This window comes from Condylura cristata, unplaced genomic scaffold (genome assembly GCF_000260355.1).
Source record: "Condylura cristata isolate star-nosed mole 26May11 unplaced genomic scaffold, ConCri1.0 scaffold00007, whole genome shotgun sequence".
NCBI lineage: Eukaryota > Metazoa > Chordata > Mammalia > Eulipotyphla > Talpidae > Condylura > Condylura cristata.
Genome location: NW_004567108.1, coordinates 21,954,632 through 21,978,806, shown reverse-complemented (window position 1 = coordinate 21,978,806; position 24,175 = coordinate 21,954,632). Strand labels below are relative to the sequence as shown.

General features: G+C 37.7%; 1 protein-coding gene across 2 annotated transcripts in view; it reads left to right on the top strand.

The window, feature by feature from the left end:
* Nucleotides 1-1,822: 1,822 nt before the first annotated feature.
* The window catches only part of ERAP2 (endoplasmic reticulum aminopeptidase 2), a 34,577-nt gene continuing 12,224 nt past the window's right edge, over nucleotides 1,823-24,175 (top strand). The window contains exons 1-12 of one of the 2 annotated variants that reach the window (XM_004678119.2): nucleotides 1,823-2,483; nucleotides 6,878-7,016; nucleotides 10,430-10,564; nucleotides 12,061-12,181; nucleotides 13,475-13,629; nucleotides 15,362-15,475; nucleotides 17,147-17,278; nucleotides 17,507-17,638; nucleotides 19,664-19,732; nucleotides 20,643-20,818; nucleotides 22,038-22,117; nucleotides 22,943-23,126. In XM_004678119.2, coding sequence (XP_004678176.1) covers nucleotides 1,927-2,483; nucleotides 6,878-7,016; nucleotides 10,430-10,564; nucleotides 12,061-12,181; nucleotides 13,475-13,629; nucleotides 15,362-15,475; nucleotides 17,147-17,278; nucleotides 17,507-17,638; nucleotides 19,664-19,732; nucleotides 20,643-20,818; nucleotides 22,038-22,117; nucleotides 22,943-23,126 — 1,994 coding nt within the window. In that variant the 5' untranslated portion in view covers nucleotides 1,823-1,926. The remainder of the gene's footprint in view (nucleotides 2,484-6,877; nucleotides 7,017-10,429; nucleotides 10,565-12,060; nucleotides 12,182-13,474; nucleotides 13,630-15,361; nucleotides 15,476-17,146; nucleotides 17,279-17,506; nucleotides 17,639-19,663; nucleotides 19,733-20,642; nucleotides 20,819-22,037; nucleotides 22,118-22,942; nucleotides 23,127-24,175) is intronic. The other variant, XM_004678120.2, reaches the window with a different exon arrangement.

Genomic DNA, 24,175 nt, shown 5'->3' with positions numbered 1-24,175 from the left:
GAATTTCTCAGTGAGAATAAGGATCTGAACTAAAGGTATTGCACTGTTATGTTGAGGAAGTGGGGAAGGGGTGAAGCTACTTCTATTGTACCGTGTGCAGTTTACGGGGGCACTTGACTTCAGGAGCTGTCTGCTTAGCAGACTCATTGTCTCTTAAAGATCTTTAACTTTTCTCAAATGTTTGTTGGGATGGTCATGCCTTCTGGTGTTCTTGCCCACTGCAGTGCCATTAAAGGTACAGTGCACTACAGTGGCGCATCTGCTAGATCATGGCTCACAGAGCTGTTTCTCTTAGTTTCTGGAAACTAAGGTTCTGTACTAGCTGAACGGTAAAGTCTTTGCCAGTTGTAAAGTTAAAGATGACCCTTACTCCTTTAACAATATCTATTGCTCTGCATTAATATTGCATATTGAAAAACTAAAGTAATTGGATAATTAATTCTGAAGAACTTGTTAATGATGAAAGGGAAAAAGTCATATATGAGTTTTAATTTAATTCAACTCTGAAGTCGGTAACTAGATTCAGAGTTGAATCATGTAAGTTAATTATACTGTTTGGCCTCATTTTACACTTTTGCAGCTTTATCCTTATAGTAAGAAAAAAATGTCTTAGTTTTATTAACAGACAGTGAGTTCAATTTAATTTAATTGTGTTTTCAAAAGTACCCCAAGATGAGAAAGGCCAAAATAACTTAAAAAGTATTCTCGGTCAGAATACTATAAACTCAAATTTTGTTTCCATGGCTTTTGATGTATCGGAAGTAGGTTGAGACTAAATATCTTATTTGACAACATCCTTTATACCAACAGTTATAAAATTAAGACCATTCAGATAATATTATTTATTAAATGAGGTGAAGTTCAATATAATTATTAATGATAATATCTTGCATCCAAATAGTATAGAAGGTTCTTTATGACTCTTGAAAACAAGATAGACTGGTGGAGCAATTAGTTAAAGCACAGGACTATGGAGCTCTCCATAGCCACTGCAGCACAAGTTCAATCTGCAGCCAGGGAGGTGACCCACATGGCACAGCAGACCTCTCCTGAGGAGCCCACTGCTCCCCTCAGCCGTGTGTTTCAGTACATCTGCTTGTTTTGCTCCCCAGTCTGTCTATGGTGAAATCTCTCACTTCCCTGCACCTCTGGCTTGTATCCCAGTTCTTATATGCATAAATAAATAAAAATTTAAAAAATAAAACAAGATAGACATACCTGTGCAGTTTTCTTTCAGGTATGCTGGCATGCTTTTAACATGATGTAACCAAATGTTGAAAATAACCAACATACACTGAATGTATTCACCTGCCTTCTGCACATTACATAGCAATGTAGAGGGGATACTTCAAATGCAGTTTTAAGGCAGAGTCCTTTTATTTGAGCTTTAAATGATTTTTATTGGTAATAATCATATTTATTTTTTATTTATGCATAATAGCCAGAGTGTGTAGGCCAGAGGTGTGGAGAGTGAGATGATTCATTAGAGACGGAGGAGGGAGAAGAATAGTCAGACTGACTGAAATACACTGCTGAGGGAAGCAGTAGGCAAGACAGGAGAGGTGTACTGTGCCACGTGGGCCAGCTTCCTGCCTGGGGATCAAACTCGTGGCTGTGGATAGCTTCAAAATCGTGAGACTTGAATCACCAGGGAGGCCCACTTTCTCCTTTCTTTATGTGAACATTGGACCTAATTCTTATAGAGGACAAGCTTTCCTCATTTACATGTATCTTTTTATTTTCAACATATTTATTTATGAATTGGAATATTCTTCATGTTGGATTTTTTTTCCTTCCAGGTTTAATCTATTCACTGAAACTTATCCTTTGTGACTTAACTGGAACCAACAAAGTATGATGAACAAAATTAAGCCTGGATATTAATTTGTCTTCTAGAGAACAGATTCAGTATCCCATTTTCCTGCAATGGTTAATTCACACAGAAAACTAATATTTAATATTTACATTGGATTTTGCTACTCAACAATCATCTTTCCCCAAATATGCATTTGTTCTCAGTTCTCGATATCACCTCATAATCAACTCAATAAAAACCCTGGGGCTTCCCTCATAGCCACCAATGGGGAACCATTCCCTTGGTATGAGCTCAGGCTCCCAAGCATGGTCATTCCACTCCACTATGAGCTTTATGTCCACCCAAACCTCACCTCCCTGGACTTTGTTGGCTCTGAGCAGATTGAAGTGTTGGTCAGAGATGCCACTCAATTTATCATCTTGAACAGCAAAGATCTTGAAATCACAAAGGCCACCCTTCATTCAGAGGAAGATGTGAGATATAGGAAACCAGGAAAATCACTAGATGTTTTGAGTTATCCTGCTCATCAACAAATTGCACTGCTGGTTCCAGAGAAACTTATGGCTGATCTGAGATACTTTGTGACTATTGAATTCCAGGCCAAGTTAGCTGATGGCTTTGAAGGGTTTTATAAAAGCACTTATAAAACTCTTGGTGGTGAAACAAGGTAAGTTGTTGCTCCAGCTGTTTAAACTCTTGTGATACGTTCCTTTTGGGTTACATCTCTGCTAGGAGCAGGTTTCAGTGGTCACTTACAAAAAAAACAATAAATTGTGCAAACCTTGAAAGAGAAGTCTACCATTCCGTAAGGGAATCACAGTATAGAAGGGGAGAAAGGCACAGGCATAAAAGCACGAGGGGAAATAACTAGGAGGAGAAACAATGCGCTAAGAAAAGACAGATTTGGTGGGGGGGGGGGAGGTGCTAGGAAAAGATGATCTGTGCAGAAAGAGCTGAAATAAGGAAGGTGTCTCAATGGAGGTGAGTCTTGATCTGGAACCACAAGGAAATGTAAGTGAGATCCAGTGTAAGAGGAAATGTAAACATGTGCTTTGAAATGGCATGCCTTTGATTCAGAAAGCAAGAACAAGTCTGCTTGGATAATTGAAAACTATGCTCTATCCAGCCAGTTCAAGTTTATTGACCACATGCTGTATGGCAGGCACTGTTCTAGGCACTGAAGGTACAGTGATGAGGTATGGTGGAAAAATAAGTTAAATGGACAAGGTAAGCAATAAATGCTGTGCAGGAAATAAAAAAGATGCTGAGCTTGAGAGTAAGTGTAGCTGGGGATTGTACTGATTTAGCTAAATGGTCAAAGGAAGTCCTTTCCAAGGAGGAATATTTAAACTACGATCTGAATTTTATTTTATTTATCTATTTTTAAAGATTGTATTTATTTATGCATGTAGAATTGGGATACAGGCCAGAGGTGCAGGGACAGTGAGAGGGTTTATCAGAGACAGAGTGGGGAGCAGAGTAGGCAGATCGGCGAAGTATGCTGCTGAGGGGAGCAGCAGGGGAGACAGGAGAGGTCTGCTGTGCTATGTGGGTCACCTCTGGGGACTGGGGATCGAACTAGCACTGCAGCCAGTTTGCAGTGCTGAGTGCCAACCCACTGTTCCCCAGGGAGGGTCCTGAATTATATATATATATATATATTTTTTTTTAAAGATGTATTTATTTATGCATACAGAACTGGGGTGCAGGCTAGAGGTGCAGGGGTGGTGAGAAGATTCACCAGAGGCAGAGTGGGGAGCAGAAGAGGCCGACTGATGAACTACACTGCTGAGGGGAGCAGCAGGTGGGTCAGGAGGGGTCTGCCACACCATATGGGTCACCTTCAGTGTGGGGATCGAACTCATGCTGAAGTGGCGTTAGCTTCTTAGCATTGTGCTTTAATCTGCTGTGCCACCAGGGAGGGCCCCCCTGAATTATATTTTAAAAGAGACAATTATGACGACTTTGGCAAAGAAAAAGGAGCAACAAATGCGAAGGTTCTAAGGTGTGGTTGATTGAGAAAAGAAAGAAGGCTGGCGTGGCTTGAGGACAGTGACAAGGGAAAGAAGTAGAGTAGGAAAAGATCAGATCACTCAATAACTTAGGGCTCCTTGTAAAGCATTTAGGTCTTTACTGTGGTGGTGTATAAAAATCTAGTGTCTTTTGAAGGTGCTTTATAGAGAGGAAAAATAGAAGAAGGTGTCCATTTAAGTGTCTGTCTCAGTAATTCAGGAAAGAAATAATCTCATGGCTTGGGCAATACTTAATACATAAGTGTGATACTTATGGAGTGAAGTGATTGAAACAGGCAGGTGTTATGGAGCATGAAACAGAGACAATGCTTACATATTGGTAATATGTGGCTAGAGAAAAAGAGGAATTGAGCATGCATTCCCACTAAGGGTCTATTCTATAAGAGAAGAGGTGTCTGCCTTTAGTGCTTTCCCACTTTTTATCAGGTGACTTCAAGTGTCAGATAGGAGAACCCAAATACAATGATTTAACCATGTAGGGGGCTATTTTTCTTATATATCAAGAAATTCAGAAGTAGGACAACTCAGGTTGTTACAATGCTTACTAGCATTAGTAGATCCCAAGGTTCAACTTTCTGCTCAAAAACCGTTGGCCTATATATGCTTTCATCTTAATACAGGATGTTTTCTGTCTGTCTCAGCACCAAATTACAGACCATGCAAGAAGAGGGATGCAGAAAAGAAAAGGCAAAACAATACATTCTAGTTGAGTCTGACTCCTTTGACAAACTTTCCCTAACCAATGAGTTCAAACAGGCCAGAGAGCTAGCCTGGACCAAATTGTAAGATAGCCTGAAGCTTTTATATGGGCAGGCACCTGTCCAGATTCTGTGAGAGCTGATACAGGGGATGGATTTGGGTAGGCAACTTTAGCAATGTCTGCTGCATACTGTCATTCCTCTCCCTCTGTAGGTAATTACTGCCCATTGGGGGCTTATGGGTCCACTCTACAACCCCTAGCAATCTACTTCAGACAGTCCATTCTCAAATTCATCCATTAACCTCCCTTTGGGGATGTTCTCACTCACTGCAGCCTCAGTTTTCAGTTCTATGTTCAGCACAGGTTAGAAAAGAAACTAATTATCTCACTAAGTCACCTTGTAACCAGTGGTGACAATGCATTTTTCAAGTGATTAAAGTCTCCTTTCTAAGGAAATACATCTTTAGAATATCATTTTGAGAGACTAGAGGGGGAGATTTTTTTGGAGTTAGAGCTGGAAGACTTTCCAGCATGCCTCCAAAATTAGCTGCAGGCCATTTTTCACTCTTAAGATTAGTCAGCTCTCTTCATACCCAGTCACCTGGTTAAGTCTAATTTGTAGGATGATTCACAGGACAATGTCAAGTGAATCTTGTGGCTCTCTCTCACACACACCTACATGCACATATATTATATACAAATACACACACAATACACACACCCACACATATAGCTACATGCATGTACTTTAACACATACATACATACATACATATATGCACATACTACCTTAACCCAAAATACAATGATAATTCAGTTAACAATAGTTCTTTGAGAAACAGAAAATTATTGTTTTGTGTCCAGAGCTAAAATTACTTGTGAAGTAGCAAAGAAAATTTTAAATTTTTTGGCTTTTCTAATGTATACTTACAATAACCAAAGTTTTACAGTAGTCAAAGTCATTCCAGATGCTTGGGATTTGTTTATATTTGCAACTTGCTACCAGGCCCAAGCAACCTCCCCCACCCACCACCACCACCACCACCAGCAAGTCATTTAGATCCTTAGTCTCATTTTTCTAGTCTATATTATAGAAACAAAGTAAAACTGAGCAAACATTTCTTGATAATCCGTCTCTCTTGGTCCTTTTCACTCTTTTTCTGACCCTTAAGCCTTTCTATTCTTCCTTTCTTCTCCAACAAAAATCTGCTCTCCAAATTTACTTCTTAATTGATGTTTTTAAGTCCAGAGAATAAATGAGTAATTGTACATTTTCATGCATTATCCAAGTAATGAGGTAGAGAGAATTGCCAGCGTACCTATCTATGTGCATATTATAAAGCCTGGAGTGGCTTTGGAGAGAATAGAAAGCTACTAGGTCTAAGTTCCTCCACAAAAACCAGCAGTTGGCAATGGTGCAGAAGAAGTAAGAGTGAAGTTTGCCTCCAGTTGGGAAATCTATTTTTTTTTTTAAAGACTTATTTATTTGTGCATACAGAACTGGGGTACAGGCCAGAGGCTCAGGCGGTGAGAGGCTTCACCAGAGACAGAGTGGGGAGCAGAACAGGCAGATCGATGAAGTACACTGCTGAGGGGAGCAGCGGGCGGGTCAGGAGAGGTCTGCCACACCATGTGGATCACCCCCAGGGCAGGTGGGAATTGAACTCATGAGGAAGTGGCTTTAGCTTCTTAGTGCTGCACTTTAACCAGCTGCGCCACCAGGAAAGGCCTAGTTGGGGAATCTTAAAGGTGTCGTTTCCAGTCCAGAACTCCCAAGGATCAAGGTGAAGGAGACACCTGGCCTGAATTCTCCCTTTTCCCTGTTCTTCTTCCCTCAATCACAACCTGTTTCTCTTGGCAACATGTTCTAGGTCAATCAGGGTCTGCTCCCTGGGGACACAAACTAAAATATCATTCATAAGTGTCATTTTTGAATGTCTGATTAGGACCCTCTTCCCTAGTTTAGAGATGGTACTGAATGATTAATTTCCTGGTCAATTTTTAGATCAAATAGACTTAGCATGCCTATCTTATTCATCTACAGGCTAAGACTCTTAGTAAGATAACCAAGTTCCCTGAGCCTCATCATCTTTGTCTGCAGGGACTCAAAAGAGAGCCATCCTCTGAGTTATTCATATTTGGCAGCTATAAAATACAATTTTGCCTTTATACTTCCATAAAGAGTCTGATTCTCTAAGATTAAAGTTTGAACAATCAAATATGTTACTTACAGGTAATCTTCTAAAGGTATAAGTTCATTTTTTGGTTTTGGTTTGTTTTGCTTGTATATTCTGACTGGGATTTGGGTTGGGGTTACATCTTTTTACAGAATAATCGCAGTAACGGATTTTGAGCCAACGGAAGCACGAATGGCTTTTCCTTGCTTTGATGAACCATTGTTCAAAGCCAACTTTTCCATCAAGATAAGAAGAGAGAGCAGACACATTGCACTATCCAACATGCCAAAGGTATTACCAATTGGGAGAATCACCTTTAAATTGAGCTTTGGTCTATGTTGTGTTACTTTTTAATATTTCTTCTGTTTTCAGGATGTCAGCTATTAATTTGTTTTATTCATCTATCTAATATATAATAATTCCCATCCATCTAGCTTTTAACATGAGACTTTGTAACACAAGAATGTGACTTATATTTTAAGTCTGTTTTTATGGGAACAGTGTTCTTTTAAGTCAGAGTTACTTGGTCAGCAATGAAATTCAGAATCACCTAGAGCAATACTTCTCAAACTATAACACTCACTATGAATCAAGCCAGGATCTTGTTAAAATTCACATTCTGATTCAGTAGTTCTTGGTGTGAGCTAACAATTCTGCCTATTGCCAGCCCAGGGATCACATTTGGAATGGAAAGTTCCTTGAGGGCCCAGTCTGGTGCCCACCCTAGGAAATACTGATCAGGACTCTATGATGGAACTTAGAAATCCTTTTTTAAGTTCCACAGGTGCTGCTTAAAATTATTTATTATGGCTATAATTTTTTTTTTAGTTGAAAGAGACCTTTGAAACACTTAATTGGCTTGGATTTGTAACTCAAAATGCAGAAATTCTCAGACATGGCTGACCTTGAGTTTCAGTTGACATTCCTTCACTAGTGATGCACTTGCCATTTGTGCTGTTGAGCACAATGTGAAATATTTCCCATTGCTGCTTGGAAAGTAGGACAAAAATAGAGGCTCTTCTGATAGGGCACCCCATCTTCATAAGCCAGCAGGTGGCCCTCCACCATTGTCCTCGCTGCTTCTGCAGTGATCCCTCCATGGAGGAAAGGGGGAATTGAGCTAAATAATAGACACTGAATTTCCCCCAGATGTATGCTTAATGCTGGAAAAGGTATTTTTTTGAAATATAGACAGAGCAGATCAAGGGAAAAAGGAACAACACTCCTTGTGACACATATGCCAATTTTTCCATGATTGTACAGACAGTAATTTTATTAGCCCTCTCGTTTGCAGATAAAAATGATCTCCTGACTTAACTCCAAGTGTTTTTTCCCCTAATTAAATGTGCATTTAAAGCAATTCAGTTTCTTTCCTTGCAGTTTTTTATTAATATAATTTTCATATTATAATCTTGGAGGATAATGTGAATATTTAGTAAAGCCTTTTAATTAAAATGTAATGCAAACACAAATTACCATTTCATTTTTGTATTAGAATTGAAAATTTCTATTTTCAGAAACCTCCAATAACTCCCTATATTTAGGGAAAAGCAAGTCAATACTTCAGAAATTTTTATACAATCCCTGAATCTTTGCATTGACTTGATGACAGTCCTCTGGATCATACTTTTTTTCCAGCAAATACTGGCTTCACATTGACGTATCCTACCCAGGTTTCCATGGTTTGCCAAAAAAGGCAGCATTGGAGGAAAATTATAATCATAATTTTAGTCCCTGGATAATAATCATATCACATCAGATGGGTTATGGACTGGTGGGAGGAAGCAACACACAGTTGAGAATGCAACATTTAAGGGCATTGCAATAGCTACCAAAGTGCTGGTAGAGACAGTCTTGCCTTCTCGGCATGTCTTTGCTCCCTTGACTCCTTAAGGGAACTCACACCTGCTGGGATGACACTTGTGATGCAAGGACAGTCCTGCCAGCCTTGAGAAAACAGTTAAGTCTTTGTCTTGCAACATATGTTTTGTACTGGACGCTTGCATCACCATCCTGTAAGAACATACACTAACACCCCATACATTTCCATTTAAGGCAGTGTTAATCCACGTGGATCACTCCAGACCCCTATTCAAAGCATAGTGTCTATCAGTTACATCTTTATCTGGGCAGGGGACAGGAGGCGGGGGGAGGGGAGAAACAGAGGGATTTCCCATCTGTCTCCCAGCCAACTCCTCCACCAGTTGTCTAGTGCCATAGATGTTGAGTCCCCATAGTCCATGGCTTCTTCCTCCTGTCACCCTCCACACTCCTGACTAAATGGTTTTGTTGCTGAGTTTGGTTAGAAGAAAATAATCACAATGATCTCTCCTCAGCACTTACAACAAGACACCCTGTCCTCTGTTGGAATATGTGCCCATGTAACTTTGTGAATCAGACTCATAAAAAAAACAAAAAGAGGATTTTGCAGTTGATGAAAGTAATTTGCTAGTAAAGGTAATTTGCTAGTAGGTCTACTGCTGTCTTTCTTAGAGTATTCAGTCATATCTTCTGCTTTATCAGAACTTAGGAAATGGTTTTTAAAATAGAATTCTGTCTAATTTAAATTTGATTTAATTTAATCCTGTAGAATTTAATAGCACAAAAATGTGTCACTGAAGTAGTCTTAGTAATGTATGGTCATGCTTCAAGCTGTCTTCCCTCACCGAAGCAAACTAACTTTTTCAAACACGTAAAACTCACTCAATAAGCTTGGTTAGCACTGTCACAAGCCGAGGCCCTGAAAGGTGTCAGGACAGGTAAGGGGTGACAAGGTAGGGGGAATGATCTAGTCTAAGAATTGTTACCAATGTGAAGAAAGTTTTTCAAAATATTGGCTAGGGATATGTTTGGTAATAAGGCTGTTGTACCATGGTTACCACCCACAGGACGAACTATCCAGAGTAAATAAGAGCACAACTCAGTGCTCAGTGAATTTGATGTCTGTAACTGACCAGTCTGTAGGTTTTAAGCTTTTTGCTTCCTCAGTAGACAGGAGAAGCTTAGATTACTAATGACCTCCTTGGCCCAGCTGCTTTCACCGCTGAATCAATGAAGCAAAGATAAAATAAGACTATGACTCAAGCAGTCACACAGTATGTGAGGAATGAGCTGAGCCTTGCAGTCACATGCTCACATCCCATCACAGTTCTGCCATGGAACTAGCCGTGTGACTTGGGGCAATTGAGTTAGCATTACTGAGAGTCTGTTTCCTTACCTGTGAAATAACACCTACCTCACACACAAATAATAAGAGGATTAAATATAACACATAGCATCTAGCAGTGGGTTGTTTCTTGTTTACTTCTGCAATAGGGATTCCTGTTTATCATATAACAAAGGGAAAGGGGTCCTTCTCTTGAACTTTCACTTAGAAACATGGAAATTGAATTTATGCCAGTGTTAGAAATTACTGCTTTCCAAGAAAGAAGAAACATCCAAGATGTTTTTACACTTTCAAGTGACAAAATATGATTTACTATTTTGGGATCTCCAAAGCACTGCATTGTGTTTTTGAGGATGTTCAGGGACAAAATAAAGGGAGAAGAGGCCATAGAATGTGTGAGAGGTCATTCATCTCTTATTAGAGCATTAAGTCTCCTGGGAGTGCCAGATTTTCCTCTAATATATCTATCTTAAATCATTGGTGTAGTGGTGAACTACTCCAGTTTTTAAATACTGACTCTTACCCTTCTTGTACATAGGTTAAGACAATTGAACTTGAAGGAGGCCTCTTGGAAGATCATTTTGAAACTTCTGTGAAGATGAGTACATACCTTGTAGCCTACATAGTTTGTGATTTCAATTCTGTGAGTGGTACAACCTCATCAGGGGTTAAGGTGAGTTCTAATTTCAAACATGCAGAAAAGGATAATCAGCTGTTTTTCTTCTCATTTTTCCCCTTATTATCAGAGCATCATGCTTATTTAGAAAATAGATAGGTTAAAAAATAAAATAATCACCAAGTTATAGTTTCTGATACTAGTGTAAACTTTCCAAATATATTCTCTATATGTGTCAATATGTGAGGCTGTATACAATAACAATATAAGTACTACATGTATATATGTTTTGCTCAATTTTCATCATATTATGTCACTATTTTATAAGTGCATAATACTATATTACATAGAAGTACCCATAAGGATTTTTTAATTAGCATCTTATTTAAGCTATTCTTAATATTTCCAATTTGTTCTGTATAATATTTTTCTCAATGACAGATCTTCATAATTTTAGAGTTTTCATTGTTTGCAAATGTCACTCAAAAATTATAAGATTTTTTAAATGTCAGTGGAAACACTGAAAATAAAAAAGAATTCCATCCCCTGAGGAACCAATGATAGACATAAAATCATATTCAAAGAACTATAAAATAATGCTTGTAAAAATAGTTCTAAAATAGCTGCTGGCATTTCAGGATCTAGAGAATTGAGATATCCCTATGGATATGCACACACACACACACACATACACACATACATACATACATACATACATTAGGGGCTTTGCATAATAAATGTATTAGGAGCTTTGCACTCCATAAAACTTGAACCTTGTACTTAGCTATTTATGTGCCTAGTATAAGTCCATAACTATACATGAGTGATTTAGAGAAAGTTACTTGATTTCAGTGTGTTTCTGTTGTTTCAAGTCTAAAATGAAAATGGTAACACTTACTTCATAGGGTTGGTGAGAGGATTAAATTAGACTTTCCATGTAAGCATTTAGCACAGTACCTGATAAACCACTGAAATATGCATTCTTCTTTTATATGTTCTATGGCTTTTTAGTTAATTCAGAGCAAGACAATGGATCATGAAATGAAAATACTTGAAGCAAGAAATTTAGCATCAGATTGTTTTTTCCCCATATAGTCACTACTTATTTGGGTTAAAGGGGGGACATTGAATATAGTTAGACATTTTTGAATTTAAATGAACTAGATGTGTATAATTCAATAAATTCTTCCAGGTTCTCCACATCATAGACCTACATTATATTTGAATTTGCGTTGGTGGTCATGCTTTTGGGAGGATAGTTCTCAAGAATTAGGATATAACAATGATGGATTCAAGGGCTTGCCTGTTACAATGAGTTCATATAATTGGGAATTTACCAATTAACACCTAGGCAATAAATTTTAATAGACAGTGGAGGGGTCAGTTGTAATTTTCCAAACTCACTTTTGCTTTTTAATACTTTGTAACCTATGCTTAATGGTATCAAATAATTTCTTGAAAGATGCCATCTGCCTTTCTTGGATAAGGTTGTTAGAAATAGCATTATGCCAAGGAGCTGTCACTCAAGACCATTTCTGATCAATATTTCTCAGGTGTCCATCTATGCATCCCCAGACAAATGGAATCAAATGCACTATGCATTGGAAGCATCACTGAAGCTACTTGACTTTTATGAAAAGTATTTTGATATCAACTATGCACTCCCCAAGCTAGGTAAGTTCAAATTCTACATCATTTCCTTTATTTTTACTTGCTTTGATTTCTTTCATCTTTATATGGGATTTAAATGAACATTGAAAAGGTAAGCCCAGGAAACAATCATTTATATCCCAGAATAATCTTAAGTGTAGAAAATAGAGTATTTATATTAAACCTGAATAGTGAAATTGTTTTTCTATTCTTTTAACAGATTGATATTAAAATAGTAACATTGCCTATTAGATTTAATTGGATGTGTTCTCTGGAGCACACTTCCCCCCCATACCACATTTGTATAGACCAGCAATCTTTTATAGAAGTATATATAACAAAGAAGTATCTAAACTGCTGAAAATTATCCCTTCATCTGTTATGAAGAGTGCATTGAGGTTTGAAATTAAACCAGAGAATATAAGATTCTAAGTATTTTTGTAGAAAATAGATAACATGAATATGGTAGTAGTAGATCTTTAAAAAAGAAGATACAAAGAGTTTATGATGGTTTTAATTTTATATCTCAAAACATAAAAGTTGTGATTTTTTAGAACATATTAAAAGCATGAGAAACTTCATAATTTATATAGATTAGTTTTGAGAGTTTTTTGACAATGTAAAACCTGTTTTCCCTTTTGGACTTGAAGACATACTCCTGATTATATCCTTTCTCTCCTTTCCTTCTAACTTACATATAGCTTTTCTTAGAGAAGTTAAAAAGGGCCATCAAAAGACATCTCTAAGGGACTTATTCTTACAGTTCCTGAGTCTTACTGTTATGCTATAGTGCAGGTTCTATAAACCCTTTAGTACACATTTACTAATTCCTTTTACACATAATCTTCTGCTTTTCACTATGTCAAGAAAAAATCAACCAACAGCTAACAACCATACTATATTGCTCATGAAAAATGCAACCTTGAGGATCATATGAACTGTATTTGAAAATTAAGAAGAGAAAAATTAACTTAAAGAAAAAAACTAGAATAAAAACAAGTTCCTCTAGTGGTATGGGCTGCTAGCCTAAGGCCATCAATGCAATTTAGAAAGGAGTCATTCCCACATTTGAAATGTTAAAAAGATTGAATGTCTATAGGTTACTTCCCCTCAACCACAACTATCTTATAGAATTTATTCTATTTGGTAATGGGTATTGATTATTCAATACAGCCACAAAATATCATGCCAATGTTAAGATATTCTTGATGTTTTTGGAAAGTCTGCTTACATATACGGGAAGATATTTAAGGAGGAGACAAGACCCATGCCTGGCATGGATGTCCTAAAATCAAGTGTCATTGTTCCTTTTCATAGATCTAATTGCCATTCCTGACTTTGGATCTGGAGCCATGGAAAATTGGGGGCTCATCACATATCGAGAGACATCACTGCTCTTTGATCCCCAAACCTCTTCTGTTTCTGATAAGCTGTGGGTGACCAGAGTCATAGCCCATGAACTAGCACACCAGGTAACTGAGACCTACGGCATTCTTTTAGTATCAGTCTGAGAGAACATTGTCTGGTACCACTAATCTTCATAAAACAATCTATTTATTTCACTTTAGATGGAACTTTAGGGATTAGCAAACCAAATACAAGATATCAAATAGCAGAGGGCTCAATCTCTAGACTATATGACATTTTACTAGAAGAGAATTTTATCATAATAGAAGTTGCCACTTTATCCTTTAAAAGTCTTTAGAGCAAAGCCTTCAAATTTTTATTTTAGCAAAGAAGGATGGATTATTACTATGTAGGTATATATAAGTCCAGAATTGGAAGCCCAAATAGAAATTTCCATTAAAATTATTTCCTTATTCCTCCTAGGACTAAAGTCCAGGGAAAAATTAACCTCCCTTCAATTAGAATGTGTGAGTAAATGGACATTATGAAGAATTTCAAGATCCAGTAGTCATAGGATGTTGACCCTGCAAACATAATCTCTCTAAACCTTAGTGTCCTCCTCTGTAAAATTTACATTAACAATAGCTTCTGTTTCTAAAAACTGTTGTGAGGATTACAAATAGTGTTTGTGCCTGTCATATAGAAGGTACTCATATGTGTTAGTTATTAATGATGACATCACTACTGCTACCATTTCTGCAGAAGATTTCTAAGACCCTTCAGCACTGTGTTACATACAAATATGAAACTAGCTCTATAGATATCTGAGTCTATTCTTTCTACTTCATTTCTGAAAATTCCTAGTAATGCTCTGAATTATTAAAGGCACTGGAAATTTTCCATCACTTTGTGGGAAAATAATGTTCCATCATAGAAACTGGTTAAAAAAAAAAACTCTTATTTTTTAACTTTTAACTTTATCATTGCCATATTAATTACTTCCTTTAAAAAAAAGAAAAAAGCACTGACCTAAGCACCCAATTACATTAGAGCCATAGTTAGGACTATACTTCGAGAACAACGGGCAGCTTCCTCTGTTTAGAATCTCCCCACTGGTCCATTTTAGGGGGCTGATCATCAGTCACTGGAACTCTAGAACTCTTAGAATCTTGGAATTCATAATCTTTCTACCCAGTGTTTGTAGGGAAATGTCAGGAGAAATGTGCCTCTGATGATCCCTGCTCCCTCTGGGTCTTCTATTAATAGCTTTTCTTTCATGAATATTCAGTCTAGGGCTAAAGTTCCCAAGTTCCAGGGAACTTTGGAATTTTGCCTTGACTATTTTACATTGGTCTCCATATAAGTATATCACTCTTTTGTGTAAAACCCTGGCAAAGGTGTCCAAGGTCAACTCAGTGAATGTCAGAGTTCATAGGTTGGCGTATAAGTCCCACATGACCCAGGCCTTCTCTTATCTCTTACTAACACCCTAAGCTTTAGTCAAGCCAGACTGCCATTTACTAAACACACCATGTTGTGCTGTCCTTTGTGTCTTTTAAAAAATTATTTATTATTTATGCATAGAACAACTGGGGTGTAGGCCAGAGTTATAGGGTAGGTGGGGTTGAGGGCTGAGAGGGTTCACCAGAGAGTGGAGAGCAGAACAGGTGGATCCACTGAAATACATTGCTGAGGGATACACATGGGTAAGCTCCCTGGCCAGGTATCGAACTCACCAGTCCTGCCCTCCTTTGTGTGTGTGTGGGTGTGGGGGTGGGTGTGGGGGTGAGGGTGGGTGTGGGTGTTATGTATGTATGTATATTTAACTTCTAATAACTTTGAATGTTTACCTTCCAGTGGTTTGGCAACCTGGTTACAATGGAATGGTGGAATGATCTTTGGCTCAACGAGGGTTTTGCAAACTACATGGAAAGTATCTCTGTTAATGCTACATATCCAGAGCTACAAATTGTAAGTTCACAGTTTTTATATTGCATAGTGTAAGTCCTAAGGAATCATCAATTTCCTATTACAGTTTTCAGTGAATGTTAAAAGAGAAAACAATATAATGTGGTGTTTTGTTTGGTATATAAGATATCTTCTTGTATTAAAATTGTCAGAGCTGCCTTGACAAAGCACTGAAGATTCAGGGACTTAAACAAAGGAAATTTGTTTTTTTCTTACAGTTCTGGAAGCTGGAAATCCAAAATCAAAATGTTGGGAGGTTTGCTTTTTCCTGAGATTTTATTCCTTAGCTAACAGATGGTGGCTGTGTCCTCACATGGTCTTTGTGTCTGTACATCCCCAGTGTCTCCTCCGTACACCCCCAGTGTCTTCTAAAAGTCCAAATTTCCTCTTCTAATAAGTCAGGTTGGGTTAGGGCCAACTCTAATACATTCATTTTAATGCACTTCCCTCTTTACAGGGCTTGTCTCCCAAAACTGCCCCGTGCTGAGAGGTACTGGGAGTTAAGTACCTCAGATTCGAATGTGAACTAGAGGTGTGCAGACATATATTTAGTCTACAACACAGATTATAGAATTAAATAAAACATTGGGTCTTTTAGAGAGCAGTAAACATAAATCTATCATCCAATAACTGGTGGACAGAAAGTTCAAATAGTACACATATATAGCTGTGTATATGGGGTGAAAGCAAAGAACAGTGCCTTCTCTACATAGTTATCTGCATCTATAACATGCCTACATGGCATTAGACAAGGTAAATGCTCCTGATTATAGATCCATGCAGAGTTCTTGGCATTTAACTTCCACTGAGCGTTATCTCAAGTTCACTCTTTCGCCATTTCCAGAGGGCTTGTTATATTCCCAAAATATGCATAAGGTTTCATCAAACTTGTCTTTTCTAATAAGTAAAATCATATATCAAAGTGGTTAACAAAGGTTAATTAAGTTTTGGGGGTAAACGTATAGCCAAAACAGTATAAACAGACATGGACGCAAAGCCAGTATTTTCTATTTGCTACATGCTGAATCTATGTTTATTTATAGCTTCACATATTCTCACTTGTAAAATGGATTATGTAGCTCCTTGGAATGGTGTTGAACGATTAGGGGTGATGAACATAAGACACACACCAAGTGTTCACTAGATGGGAACCATTAATAGTTTATCTCTGTAAAGAACTGTTCATGGCAAATATTCCAAGGTAATGTGGATTCAAAATTTTATGAAGTAGAGGATAATGTAAGGGGAATATATAAAGGAGAGGAAATATCATGCAAGAAAATTGATTGAGAGTCCTCCCTGGTAGTTCAATGGGTCAAAGCACAGCACTGTGAAGATAGCTACAGCCACTTCACCATGAGTTCTATTCCTGCCCAGGGAGGTCCAGGGAGGTGATCCACATGGCACAGCAGATATTTCCTGCCTTGTCTGCTGCTCGCTTCAGCAGTGTACTTCATTGATCTGCCTGTTCTGCTCCCCACTCTGTCTCTGGTGACTCCTCTGCACCTCTGGTCTATACCCCAGTTCTGTAGGCATAAATAAGTAAATCTTTAAAAAAAAAAAAAAGCATATTGACTGAATATTTACTTCTAAGAATATCTTACTAAACCAGCATGTTTTCTATGGCTTTAAAGGTGTCAAATTGAATTGAAAAAAAATTTCTTTCCGCTTTAGGATGACTATTTTTTGGATGTGTGTTTTGAAGTAATTAAAAGAGATTCGCTAAACTCATCCCGTCCTGTCTCCAATCAAGCAGAAACTCCTACTCAAATACAGGAAATGTTTGATACTGTTTCCTATAACAAGGTAGTGAATGCTATAACTAAGGGAAGATCTATTTCAGGAGAAATAAAATGAGAACTGCAAAGTCAGCAGTTGAAGATGTTGTTTCTGGGTTGCTGCTTATTTCCTTGTTGTTTTATTTGCTGTTCATTTTTCACACATTACACGTTATATAAAATTTAAGCTTTCTTTCTTTAAAATCACATCATACTATGTTTTCCTTATTTTCTTTTGTGTGTATTTTTTTTTAAGGGAGCTTGTATTTTGAATATGCTCAAGGATTTTCTGACTGAGCAGAAGTTTCAGAAAGGAATTACTCACTACTTAAAGAGGTTCAGCTATAGAAATGCTAAGACCAATGATTTGTGGAGCAGTCTGTCAAAGGTAAGTCATACACTATGTTCAGTAGACTGCTGTTAAGCCTAAAATGTCACAGACCAGGTATGAAGAATCACAGTCAGTCAACTGATACTTACTCCTCTTCCACATCGTCAGGATTCCTAGAAAGCAGCACTTTCTTTTGTCCCCAGGTGCCACACAAAACCAGGATATCTACATTAGCCACAGAGAGGTAGATATTTGGTCTCTTTTTTTCAGTTCCCCTTCTATAGTTAACTCCACACTATTATCTGCCCTTTTGCCAAAATCTTTAATGACTTTGTAATTTTACCATATGATACCTAGTCATCTCTGTCCAGATTTTGAGGTTGAATGCTACTGGCTCAATTTTCCATCATTATTTTCTGCTTAGTGAAACACGTCTTGTTCCCCATAGAAAGAAATCCAGCTCTATCCCTGTTTTACCATATCTTTGTTTCTAGAGTCTTTGTTATCTGAAGTGCTCTTTCACCTTTGCAGAAATTCAAATTTTATCCATCTTTCTAGATCTAGCTAGTTTACTTCCTCCTTATAGATGGCTTCAGCCATCTGTGTGGTTGCCGGTGGGGGTCTTATGGGAGGTAACAAGGCCTTTGTAGGTCTGGGCAAGCATTTGTGGGGTCCCATAGAAATCCTCTAAGTCTCTGCTGCCCTGGGTAGGAGCCACTGGTGTCTTGTCACCCTCTGCAACATGGGTCCAAGGTCTCACCGGTACGAGCAGGCACTGGTAGTTTCTCACCTAAAGTCAGGAAGTGTCTGCCAGTCTGGGTGTGCACTGGCAGCCTCTTGTGGAAAGTTGCTAGGTCTCTCGCCCTTCTGACAACCTCCCTATGTAGGTCCAAGCTTTCACTGTCTGGGTAGGCACTGATGTGGTAGATCACAAGACCTCTGCTGGGGTGAACAGGGACTATAGGATTAGTTAAGACCAACTGTGAATTTTAGTCTTAATCATATGATGTTTATAACCATATGGCAGGCATTCTTATACCATTTTTTTTTTACAAATGAGAAAACAAATACATTATGAAGAGTCACATAGTCAGAAATTTACCCAGAGTCACATACTAAATAAATGTAGAGTCAGTACTTAAAACCTGTGTTCTGATTCTAAGTCCAGTATTTATTTCTTTGGTTGCATCACAGTTTCTCTCCTATTTATCAGTAAAATCTCCTATCTAAACTTCTCTTATAGATCCTAAATTACCCCTGATGCTAACTGAAACTATGGTATAAAAACTATGGTATTAAAGATCTTAACATTGTGCCACAGAACATTAATTTTAAGACATGTCAATAGCAATATGAGAACCAGAAGAATTATTTGTTATTTTTCATATCACATAACAGCATTAGGGAGCCTTAGTGAGTATATATGTCATATTTTTCTTTTATAGTTAGAGCATTAGCTCCTGATTATTCAAAGGTCAGTTGCCAATTTGTGGATTAACTTAGGTCCATTTCAATCCCATTCATTTCAAGATGTATTGTTTGCTTTCTCTATGCTACTGTGGTAGTCATTGAGAATACCCAAGGAAGGTGTTGCCCCCTCTGTCAAGAAGTTTGTGTTATGTTAGGGAAGGTTAGTAGGAGACAGCATTGTCTACATGCTAATAGGGGCATAAGTAACATGAGCAATAAAAAAAGAATAGAACATTTTCTAGGGGAAAAGGGAGAATTCAACAAATTAAATCCCTAAGGCAGCTATTCCATTTCTTTAGAAAGTGTAAATATTATTTGATTATAAGTTTATTCATCTCAATCTGGTTCTGATCAGAGAATTCATGAAAATGGAAAGATATTTTCCCAATGACCCTAGGAAATAGGGTTACTCTATGAATAACTTTGGGTTAATTCCTAGGCTCACTGGGACGATGCCTTCTATTTTCTTAAATTGCTATGCTTGTTACCATATCCAAAGGTATTAAATTTTCATATAGGCACGCTAATTAATGGCTGCACTTAAGTGTAATACACATATTCAGCCAACTATCAGTGTCTAAAGGCAGTGTGCTTTTATTCTTGTTTATGCAGAGTTGTTTAGAAGGTGATTTGGCATCTGGTGGATTTTGTTATTCTGATTCCAAGACAACAAGCAACACAGTAAGTATAAAGACTCACAGAGTAAAGGAGCTGAGGCATGCCATCATGCCATGGAAGTGTGGCATGCAGAGAAGCCCAGCTGTCCCTTTAAATAACTGGAGAGGATGAGGGATTCCACAATATTCCTTGAAACCGAGCTGCCTAAAGAAGGTTAGGGCCATTCGTGGATGATGTTGTTACTATTATATTTTTATTGCTATAACTCAGCTTTCCCACAGCCCCAATGCCCGCTAAAAATATCTCAGCTCAAAATTCTTCTGAGTGGTTCCTGCTGTGTTTGGCATTCTCTAGGCTTGAAAATGCCAACTCAAATATGTTGTTAGGTTTGGAAAGAGAGTGAATGGTTTTCTTAAGGTTTTGTCTTTTTGTTGACCTCTGGAATATTATTGAAGCGCTATAGGGGAAGGGGAAAAATCATGAAAAGAAAAAGACAAACTTAGAAGTCATAAGTTGTGGCTTTTTAAGGAATATTCAGCCCCACCCACTGACTAGAAATCCAAACTCTAAATTAGGAAGCCAGAGGTTTTGTTCTCCAGCCAGTGTACCTCTAAAGATAATATTGTTCTGCTCAAATATCTAAAGCTTCCCAAAAGACATGTGCCTCCTCAATCAGTCTCCAGAATTCCACAGTTATTAAAATGGAGAGGTTTTTTTTTCTTTGTTTTAGGGATCTAGTCAAGTCCTCCTTGTTGGGTTAATGCCTTGTGCTAAACCTCATGCTTCACACCTAGCCCTCCTTCAGGTGCCTGGATGAGAGCAGTCCTGGGGTGGCAGCCTCATCTGTCCTTCACTGCTCAGCTCTGAGATTCCAACCTGAAGTCTCCTTTTTGACTCCCCAAGCCTTCATCCTAGCACCTAAGTTCAAAGTTTCAGCTGTCTGATTTCTCTCTTCTGCCACTTGTGATTTCAGCTCGGTTTTCTAAGAGAACAGGTGGACGTCAAAGAGATGATGACTACCTGGACTCTCCAGAAAGGAATCCCCATGGTGGTGATTAAACAAGAAGGCAGTTTGCTTCACATACAACAGGAGCGCTTCCTGAAGGGGGTTTTCAAAGAGGATCCTGAATGGGGGGCCCTGCAGGAAAGGTGACAAGTTTTCTTCTCTTGTTCACTTCTTGCCTCTCAATTTGATCGTCATTTCCCTAACTTTATTTCAAGTTCTCTGGCAACTTGGTGGGTGCCATTTCTACATGGAAATATAAGGCCTGCACTAATCTTGATCTAAGCTAAGTCTTCAACAGATTTGAAAAGTTTCAGGAGGCACAGATGGCTTTGTTCAGCAATCCTATTTTTAGTAATTCTGCTGCTCTGCTGCTGCCTTTGAGCCCTGGTGCTGATACAGAGGGTTATACTTCTTCCATAATTTACCCTGGCTTTTTTCAATATGACATTCTTGTATTATTACAATTTAAATTAGCCTCAGTTATCTTATTGATAGTGGCTTTGTTTTCATTATTACAAAGAACATCGTGTTTGAAAACATTACATGTTAGTCTATTACTGAATAACAAAAGGCAACAGGAGGGCTTAGCATCAAATTTATCAGACAGGGAATATCTTTTCTCTTGTGATAAGATGTTTAGCTGTCATAACACTTCCTAGATATGGACCTGTTTGTGTTATCAGGTGCATGATTTTACTTGTGCAGGCTTACTACAGCTAATGTGGACTGATGTAATAGAAGAAATGAATCGAATTCTAGAAACTACTAGGAAATTAGAATAAAATAGCCATTTTCTGTCTACTATAATAGGACCATTGAAAAGTGATCGAGACCATTTCCTCCACTCCATTCTGCTTTCTGTTCCCTGAACATGGCCAACCTGCAGATAGATCCCAGTCAGTCTGTAGTATTGCTGACTGCAGACTCCTAGTCATTCACACTTGGGGAGGGGATGTTGGATGTGGGTTGTGTTATTGAACAAAAGGGCAAGTGGGAAATTATACTGAAGTAAGAGCTTTTTCTATTAAGGTTTTCCCCACAATTTTGGTTTTGTTATTTGAATGAGCATCAATCTGTCAGTTTTTGGAAAAGTGAAGGAAAAATTATAGGTTTTTATTTTATTTTATTTTACTTGGAAGAAAAGGCAGAATTTGTTATGGTATGAGATTTGGAAACCAGATGGCCCAAGTAATTGTGACAATTCAACTAGGTAAATATCACCAGACCTTCATCATAATCATGGAAGAATTCTGCATACCCAATAATCTGCTAGCCTAAGCCTATAAAATTTAGAAGGCTATGTCTGACATTGTGAAATTTAAATGTTCATTTAATCTGTAACGTCCTTTCTTCCTAACACAGTTATCTTTGGCACATCCCACTGACCTACACCACTAGTGCCTCTGATGAGATTCACAGACACGTTCTTAAATCAAAGACAGGTAATGCTCTAATTAGCCAAACAGGTGTTTTTCAGTGTTGAAATTTAAACATGTTCTGAACTACTTGGAGGAAAGATGGTATCAATCAGTCTAATAATAAAAGATTATAATGATGTAATAATTAAAAGATTTGGGTAAGTTTTATCCATACATAACTACTAAAAGAATCCTACAGCTAGAAAACCTGAATGTTTCATTCAGTGGGAATTTCTCTTGTGCTTCTAGCATTTAGAGATAGGTCTGTATGTATATAGAGAAATGATGGCATACTATCTTATGTCTTTTAATACTTACAGTCCAGCTCCTATGCTAGAAGGAAAAATGTATAGTGAAACAGCATACACCGTGGTATTGATTTATATCCTCATTCTATCATCTATTTCTCCTCTAAACACTTCCCTAAATTTTGATAAATTTTGAGTTTTTTCATTAGAATGTCACGTTCTCCCTATAGTCCTTAATTTCATCCAAAATAAATACTGGATAAATGGGTCAGTCATTTCCATACACATATTTTGGTATGCAATAACTCAACTGTGAGCCAACAGTAAGTCAGGTCATGCTCATCATCTGGCTTATTGAACTTGCCAGCTTTTGAGAAAAAATTCAGCTGTTCTTTCCTATTAGCTTGTTTATTCGTTAATTTAATGAAATTGTCCTTCCCCGAAGAAGCCAACTAGTGAACTATTAAATGAATATCATATCTCTTCCAAAGCTTTTCCTGCCCACTGATTTATAAGTAATATTTTAGAAATTAATGGTTTGGTAGATGTTCCTGGCATGTCTGCTGATAATGAAATGCCTATGTCAACTTTCTCCTCTTAGATATTCTGGATTTACCTGAAAAGACCAGTTGGGTGAAATTCAATGTGGATGCAAATGGCTACTACATTGTTCACTACGAGGGGCATGGATGGGACCAGCTCATTATACAGATGAATCAGAACCATACACTTTTCAGACCAAAGGACAGAATAGGTCTGATTCATGATGCATTTCAGCTAGTAAGGTAATACAAAATTTAATATGATTTCATTAGGAAATAACTAATCCATAACAAGATATGCAGATTTCAAAATCAAATCTTCTGTGTTGATCATTCATATAATAGGGATCGAGTGGAGGTTAAATACTGGTCACTAGGTCAAAGTGTATCCATGGATATGGCATTTTGAACCATGTAGTGTTTTAAAATTTAATCCAATCTTTTAAAAGCATAAAATTTTATGTAAAAATTCTAATTTCTGGGTTCTCTCTAAACTTGAAAAGATTTGGAAATTTTGAGTCCTCTTTTCCATAGGGAAACAAGAGAAGGGGGGCGATTAGCTTGAGCCAGACCTGCTTTCTTCCTGGTACCCACATCCCAAAAGTGACCTATTTCACTTACTTAAGGTAGACTCCCTAGTCATTTAAATTTGACCTCAGATTTAAATTTTTTTATGCTAGTAGCTTGCTATTTTACCAAAAACCTATGTAATCTGTCAAACAAAAAATATAAATACAATTTTAACATTTTCACTTTCAAGGAGACAGTAGCCTAGTGCATAACACATTCACTATTTGCTTACATGAGAAATCAATATGAAATGGATAGAAAATGAAAAAAACAATTGACTGTTTATTTTTGTTCTCCTTTAGCCTTTCCTGGGAGACAAAATGTTATCTACAGAAAATAATGCAGAATAAATCAGTGGGGGGGGGAGGGGTGGAATTGGGGTTAAGGTTGGATATTGTATATTGTAAGATTTTCTGTTCTGAGAATTACTACATGTACTTATTTTTATTCACTGTGATATGTATTTCCTATTAGATGCTTATTTCATGAGTGAAAGTAAGTCGCAGGACATCTCTTACACAAAGCTACTCCATAACACAGAATTTCCTTATTAGAAAAGAATGAGGAGTGAGATTTTAATCCTCAGCTTACGGGTCTTAGAACTCATGGTAGCAAAGCACATTGGAGACCAGGATTAGGAACAATATTCTTCTCTGCAAAGTGGTGCAGGACAGACTAGAGAAGTGGGGTATTGTTAGTTGGTGGAGGTTGGTCTGCTTAAA